At 36.9% G+C, this 8,225-nt stretch overlaps 1 protein-coding gene across 1 annotated transcript; it reads right to left on the bottom strand.

The window, feature by feature from the left end:
• Positions 1 to 4,636: 4,636 nt before the first annotated feature.
• LOC144654797 (trace amine-associated receptor 5-like) lies at positions 4,637 to 5,656 on the bottom strand. The gene has a single exon (XM_078515020.1). It carries the CDS (start codon positions 5,591 to 5,593, stop codon positions 4,682 to 4,684), a length of 912 nt encoding a protein of 303 aa, XP_078371146.1. The 5' UTR covers positions 5,594 to 5,656; the 3' UTR covers positions 4,637 to 4,681.
• Between the last annotated feature and the right edge of the window lie 2,569 nt (positions 5,657 to 8,225).

Genomic DNA, 8,225 nt, shown 5'->3' with positions numbered 1-8,225 from the left:
AAAGAGATGCGCGCGTTTTTTTATTCCGCATTCCTTTTTTGGAATGGACAGAACGTTGCGATTGAAAGCCCAAGATGGCGGACAGCATAGCCCGTGATTCTACGGATCTGTCTCCTCTCTTTTGTGAATAGCACTCAGAACATTCGGCAAATCCATTACAGTCTCCATACTTTCTTCCTCCCCTTTATTAAGAAGAACAATTGCCAGATTGCTGCGATAATGGATGCAATGCAGCCTCTTCGTCGGCCGCCATGTTTGTAACGCAATGTTTACCCGTGCCAGGACCGCGGATATCATCTCGACTACATGGGCGTTTTTTAATACAGGCAATCCAAATTATTCCTAGTATTCTGTACCAACTATTCTTATTCTAGAACTGTGGGTAAAAAAAACGTGCCCTTAGTTCTGCTGGTTGGTAAATGTGATCGAGGACTACAGACAGAAGACTGCGGAGAGGTTTTATGTTGAAAGTGAGTCCATTATCATGTTGCAATCCTGTTCAGTACTGACTACATAAAAATCTTGAACATTATTTTAGAAAAAACTGAAGCATCATGTGCAAAAGGCTAGAAAGCGTAGAAAATGTTTATGCAATGAATTTCGAAAGAAATCATGACGGGTTTAGATTTTCCCGAATCATGGTTTGCAGCCTTCTGAATTTTTTCTTAAGAGGGGCTAAACTGAAGAATTTGAGCTAATTCTAACTAGCCAATTAGAAAGCTCGACTGAATGCTTGAAACAACGGCGGGCTGAATTATATTTAATCAGTAATATAGCGGACAACCCTCACGCAAGGACTGTTATCATATTCAGAGCACGTTTGGGCATTAATAATGATCGCTTAAATCACTATTTTTGGCGTGGAAAAAGATAAATACTTGATGTTATTTAATTTGTGATAGAACTACAAAGATTAAACAAAAAAACAATATTTTTCTAGTCTGCGCGCCCATTTTCGAGCGAGGTTAATTCAGCTACGCCTCTTTGAAATTTTAGAACAAACCTCGAGCTGGCAAATTCAATTCATAGCCAGTCGCACCAAATTCATAAAGCAAAATGACTCCGAAAGTTAACTCTCCTTTTTTTTTACTCCGACAGAATTGCTTTAAGCAAAAAGTATTGAAGACACTTTAGATACTCAGCGTTCAGGTTGTGCTTTTCCTTCATCGCTTCGTCTGCTTTCTCTATGATTCACAAAATGCGATATTTCTTTGTTCCCAATAACATATTTGCGCCAGCAAAAATCAAAAATTACTTCCCGAAAATCACAGATATTTTTTCACCCTTCAACTTTATCTGCTGTAAAACATAAGTTAAAGTAATTTGAACGATGACCTAGGACAAGTTCATTTCGAGCCGCATGAAAACAAGATCAATCATCAATTTTTTTCGCTGCCATCTTATTCAATTTGAAAATTTGTGTTGTGGTCCTCTCAGTTTCTTTCTCGGAAAAGAAAACACAAAAAAAAATATGAAAATACAAGATACTTCGCGGTAGTAGCTAAGACTGAAAGATTCTTATTTTCTTCGTTCTTCTTTTTTTGACTAACCTGGTATGATCCGAGAATCGCTTTTTTCGTGATTTTGGTTTTTCAGGCTCGTTTACTAGTCCCTCCGAGCTGCTTGCACCGTTGCTGTGAGAATGATGCTTGTTGGATTTGCCACTCTCCATTTTTTCTTGGTACTTCGCATTAATAAAAAGAATGTGAACTACAGTGATTACATCCTCTTCAACTGGAACTAGTAGATCGATTTAGTTGTGTTCAGTGAATTGCTGCTATGACTACATGTACGTCAATGGAAAATAACAGGCTTTAAGTTGCCGAGGTATGACGTCGTTATTATGTAAGTAGCTAGGGTGTGTCAAAACGACGTCACATCATCACGTGATGTTGGTCAACCTCGTTTCCAGGGAATGAAGAGAAAGGACTCTGGGTACGAGTGATAAAGATTAGAATGCTTGCCCAACACGAGGTTGGATGTTAAGAAAAATTCTTTGTAAAGAAAATGGTTCATTGACGAAGGTATCATTTAAGTAACATCTGTCGGTAACTCAGAAAGATAGCTGCACGACAAAATCGCCCTCAACGGTGGAGGGGCATGGAGTTATTGTTACTTACTCTAAAATACGCTGTGAGACCCGGAGAGGTCCATTTTCTACCGGAAATAAAAACCGGCGTTTAAGAAATCACGTGCCGATGATTTTCTAGTTCCTGTAGAAAATCGACCTCTCCGGGTCCCACAGCGTATTTAAGAGTTAGTGACAATATCGCCATGTCCTCCACCGCTGAGGTCGATTTTGTCGCCCTGACGCCATTTTGTGTGTGGTTTGATGGGCCGCGCATAACAAGAAAAGCAAAAATCGCACTTTGAAAGAATTTTCTACGCTTCACCAGAGCACTCGAACCAAATGGACAACGATAGGAAAGAGAAATTACCGGAGATTACGGTGCTGGAAATTCTGTAACGATTTGACCAATTTCACGGAAGATATTTCGCTTCGAGTGAGATGCTGTCGAAAATAGTTTCCAGCCTTGGGAATATTTAATAAAGTACACGTGTTCAAAATTCCGCAAAGCAATAACTCGTCCAAACCGCTTCAAATTGGCTCGAGGAGCTGGCAAACAAGAAAGAACACGACACAGCAACAGTGTTAGTCAATTTTATTCATAAATTTCTATATCGTAAAAGAAAATTGTTTCATTCCCATACCAATCCTTAAATATTGAGTCTTAGAGTACTGTGTCTCTTATCGTTAGCTTGGGCTGCCTGTGGCTGCATCAGTTGACAAGTCAGTTGTCGAAACGAAGCCTGCGCTTATCACTTCCAAGCCAAGAAAATTCATTTTAAACAGTTAGTCAGCTCCAGTTGTTCGATAGTTGTTACAAACAGATCATCATTTTTCGCGTAGAAACGAATACGAGGCTTGACTATATCCACAGAGAAATTTTTACTACTCAAATACACTGCAGATATCACTAGACACTTTATATCTCATCGTTTCCTTTTGCCGGTGTTCTTTTCACTAATAAGCATTACTGAATTGTAAGATGTTGTCTCACGGCTATAAAATCACCCTAGAGTAAGATTACTAGTCTTAAGGTGAAAACCCTTTTCAGGAACATCCAAGATAATTTCACATATTCAAGCCCAAAGACGGACGGTTAATGAAAACATCCACTGCAACCGCCAAAAAGACGCCATTTGCAAAATCAAATTCAAAGCAGGATTAGCCAAAAACGGGGGCAATATTAGTGAGAACTACTCCTAGTCTTCAAAAGTGACCGTTGAAATGAAACAACGAATAACAACATGCTTTTAACAACATGCTTTGTTTTATTTGCTTATCACTGCGGTCTGTGCTTCTTCTCGAGCTTATTTGGCCGAAGTGCAAGTTTGTATAAAAATAATTAATATTAGCTCTGTAAAATATTGTTAGGAAAATGTGAGATCCCAGTCAAAAATCCATCACTTGGATCAGCAGCATAACGATTTTGCTATAATTATTTTTATCTACTCGAGTTTGGATAGCTGATCAAAAGTGACTGATTAAGTACTCAGTTGTTGTTTTAATTATAAATCGAGTTCAGTTGTAGCGACTTCGACTGATGTACTGCAGCTACTTGCGGTAATTTTTTTTTGACATTTACACAATTTTTATTTTCCATATTTTTTTTTCTGTCGCTTGGTGTGAACTGATATACATCTACAGCACGAATCATCTTTACCTTCAAATTTGACAGAGCCAATATTGCCATCGACTAACAAAGTGACGCAGCCAAAAATAACAAAAACAGGAAGACGAAGAACATCGTATTATAATATTTTCAGGCTAGAATCGTCTAGAAAATAGACGAAATGAATCTCGGCCCAAAAACACAAAGGTATTCTTAAAAAAGCGTCTGTGCTGCATATTTTTATTCAAGCAATTAAACTTGTTTTTAATTACACCTTGGATTTGTGACTTTCTGTGGTTCAACCAAAACTTTCTCGTGTCACAGTCTTCTTATGTCATAAATTGCGGTTTTTAAGATAGGATCCTACTTAGAATACTGAGCATGTAAGATAATTTTCCCTGAGCTCGTGGCAATTCAAAGTACGGTGTTGTCGAGTAGACACGAGGCGCGAATAACGAATATGTGCAAATTATCATAGTGCCCACAATTTTCAGAGCTAAAATTAAAAGTGAGTTAAGACAGCTGTCGCCATCATCAGCTTCTTCTTCCTGTACTCGTGGAGAATAGAGCGGCTTATAAAGACAGCTGTAAGGTGTCATTAAAACTATTGTTCATTACCACAAATTTGTCGCTCGAAATTAATAATAATGATATGCAATTTTCAACAATTATTTCTCATTAAAAATACCGACTGGTTTCTTATGCGGATAATTCAATTTGATAAATGAAAAAAAAAATCCTGAATTGCGATTTTGTTAGTTAACACTACTCTTAGGCGTAGCATGTAGAATGAGAAAAAAAGTCGTGAAACTGTACACCTTTCTATTGCACCTTTCCATATTGTTTGTTTAATTTGACAGTTTCTTGATGAAGAGAATTAGTTTCATCATTCAAATAAGTCAAAAATAAAGGAATTTTATTTAAAGACATAGTCCTATATTTATTTATTTATTTATTTATTTTTTCTTTAAACAAGCCAGTAATTTCTATAGCGGAACACGGTGTTAGTTACAAAGTAAAAGTCTTTTAAATGCATGTCTGAATTCTCTAATCCTAGCTGCATAGACGAAAGGATTCCAGGCCGCGCTACTGAAAGCCAAAAATATTCCCCATAACCAATGGCGGTACACCCGAGCTTTGTCACAATAATTCTTGGTCGCCAAGTCAATACAAGAGAAGACAACGTTTGGAAAAAAAGTAATAAAAAATATACCAATGACTATCCCGGCTGTCCATGCTGCCTTCCTATTCCGAAGAATTTCGGCTGCTTCAGAGGGATTTAAGGAGCAGATCTTCGCTTTTTGTTCATTAACCGACCGAAATATATGAACGTAACAGTAAATAATGATAGTAAAGGGCAGAACGAATGTCAAAACAAGACACACGATCCATAATATAGAGGCATTATTAAGACTGTTCACGAACAGCGTCGAACTAGCGAATGCCAAAGACGCGATCCAAATAGCGAAGACGACTTGCCAACTGCGTCTCTTGGTCACAATCTGTCTATACCGGATAGCGAGCATAACAGCAATAAGTCTGTCGATGCTAATTGCGCAGAGAGTAAATGTTGATGTTACTAAACTTTGAATCCAAAGAAAGTTCTCCATTTTGTACACGACGTTTGACCCGAACCACAAGTTCCTTACAGTCAGTACGATGTAAGTTGGGTACACCAACAGACCAACCAGTGCATCTGAAGTTGCCAGAGATGCGATAAAGATGTTAGAAGCTCTTAACCTCAGGGAACGCACTTTGTAAATGGATAACAAAATTATCGAGTTTCCGCCGAGAGCAATCATACTGGAGACAGCATTAAGAAAGACAAATATTATACGCCAGGCGTGTGATAAATTAGGAGAACACGAGTTGTCTTCTTCATTATCCAAGTTGACTTCCGCCATCGGGATAACCATAGTTTAGGGAAGGAACCGCGCTAAGAATAATTTTCGGTTTCCTTGTTCTTGCTAAAAACAACCTGCTCTTAAGGAAACCAAAATTAACTTTCTATATAAGGTAATATTATTCGCTTTATCGTTCAAGCCCTGTCATTTACTTATGCTAATTTTGTAGACTGGTGTTAATGGCATTGGGAAAAGAAAGGCTATATGTTTACAAATCACCCCGGCTAGCCGGCGAATCTAACGCTACCAAAACACCTGCCAGAAAGGAACAAAAACGCTGACTTATGTTTGCCGCAAGAGTTGAACATTCGAGTTCCTGTATACCTTCAAGGGGCCTTATTCAATACAACATTTTCAACAAAAACATTTTCAACAAAATAGTATTAATAAATATTACTGTAAAGATAACAGTTTTCATTTAATTTCGTAATGTTCTCGATAATCTCCTCTAAGCTATATTCTCTTACTTCTTGAATAATTAAACGTAGGCAGTATTTTAACGAGTAGAGGAAACTTAAGTTTGTCCTTAAAGTTCATTTTGGAAGGAGAGCCTTTGGTTGGCGATAATTTAGGGGAAATGAACTAAACCTAATGTGTGAAAAGAGTGCCAGTGAATTTATATGTGCATTTGACGGGAGATGAACGAAAATAAAAGAGGAAGTCATCTTACTTGTAAACTAAGATAAAATTCTAAATTCAGCCAATGAAAGAAAGTATTCTTCACTATGCCTAGCATGTTGCAGGAATTCGGCTTGCATTGCACATAAAGGCGACTGAAAAAAAGTGGAAAGGGACAGTTCGCCTTCGTTCCTGGAGACTCGCCATTTTTGGCGAAGTTTATCAACTTATTAAACGCCTAGAATAGTCCGTAACTGCAAGCACTAGTTTTCATTTTGACGTGTATGTCAAATGGAAGAAAACTATTTTCAGGCACTTTTAAATGTAGTTGTTCAAAAAAAATCTCCCAGGAAACGTTATAAATTTGATTCTTCAGTTGTCCGGCAAAAAAAGGATCGATTATTTCCTTAGTGATTATCGCTTAATTCAACCTTAAAACCGACACAATCGCTTTTAAACTTTTATCACGTCTGGAATTTCGATTTTGTGACATTTGATAAACGCAAAGACACGGACCAATACTGGCAATCCGAATAATTTATCTCCGAAACAAAATTATGCCCTGTATCGAGATGAAAATTTGCATAAAGTTAATGGTCTTGACATCGGCCTCTTGTGAAAAGAACTTGACAAGATCAATACTTGTTATTTTACAATTTCGATGACATCACGTACAAGAAGTAGACCAATCGCTGGAGCTTTTGACTGAATAACCTGTTTTTTTTGTGAATTAACAATGATTGTCAGGTTCAGGTTAGGTTTTAATAATATTGAGACAGGTGCATGCATCAGTTCTGGGCCTAGTTTGCTAGTTAAATGTGAAAACGTAAAGAAAAAAAACAACACAAAAGCAGTATTTTACCCCGAAATAAAGAACAACAAGAGGAAAAAGCTACTTAACTGAATGATAAGGTGATGTAACTAAGTGATTATTTGATTAAAAATGAACGTTAGTTAAAAAGAATTGTCCATCATACGCGTATAAATGAAAACAAACACCATTTGCAGCCTAATCAGGCTGAATTTCTGGTGATTTAAATTCCACACTAGTGCGGTGCCTGTTAATGATAGTCGATTTTACGGAGTCAAAGAAAAATTTTATTATGAATGTCGTCGATCGTGTGTTATTTAAAATGTTTTACTCCGAGTTCTTCAAAACTGAAATCAGTATTACTATTATAATCAACTGGTATACTCAAAGGCTCGGCAAATTATTAGCATTTTGACAAAACGCGCGTGAAATTATTTCCTAATTTCACTCGTCATCATTTGATTACCATACAATACTTATAACGGTATACAGAGCAGGTTTTTTTTTCGGTAAAAGAAAATGAATGTAAAAAACTCATAAATGAAAGTCAACACTGAAACGTATTTACGAAAAGTGCTGATGGAGCATGTATTTTTTAGCGTGAAATTATATTGAATTGTATTACTGAATTTCGAAATCTTTCATTGCGAAGGTAGCCAAAATCGCATTTCTCCTTTCCTGATAATGACACTGTAAGGCAAGCAGGTGGCTCGTAAGCATATAAAGAAAATCTTCAACTAGTTAAATGAACTGTGCCACGGATTTTACCCAAATTTAGACATAAGAGTATGGTCACCAAATTGAGTGAAATATATATATATAAAAAAAACATAAAAAACGAAGGAGTATTTCAATAACACAGAAAACACAACAGAAGCTACGGATGGGCAAAATCGAAGAAGATTATAACAGATTGCGATATGGGTTTCTGAAAAAAACTGGTAGGCTGAACAGTTTTCAAAGTTAATCTCGTTTGCTTGTAACTTTCAATTAACACCCGGGAGACAGTTGTTTGCATATGAAGCTGTGGTTTTGTCATTTTGATCAACAGAAGTAATTTCTTCGCTGACATTAAGTCTTGTAGCGAGTATTTGGCAAAACGTAATCCATTTAGTAAAACAGAGTAAACTATACGCCGTGTCACGTGTCCCTTTAAGCCTTTCATTTTCAAGGTATAATTACCGTACCATGTATTATATTCAGTGTTATTACATG

The sequence above is a fragment of the Oculina patagonica genome, chromosome 5 (assembly GCF_052425735.1).
Source record: "Oculina patagonica isolate OP01 chromosome 5, crgOcupat, whole genome shotgun sequence".
Classification (NCBI taxonomy): Eukaryota; Metazoa; Cnidaria; class Anthozoa; order Scleractinia; family Oculinidae; genus Oculina; species Oculina patagonica.
This window is presented reverse-complemented; position numbering and strand designations above follow the sequence as displayed.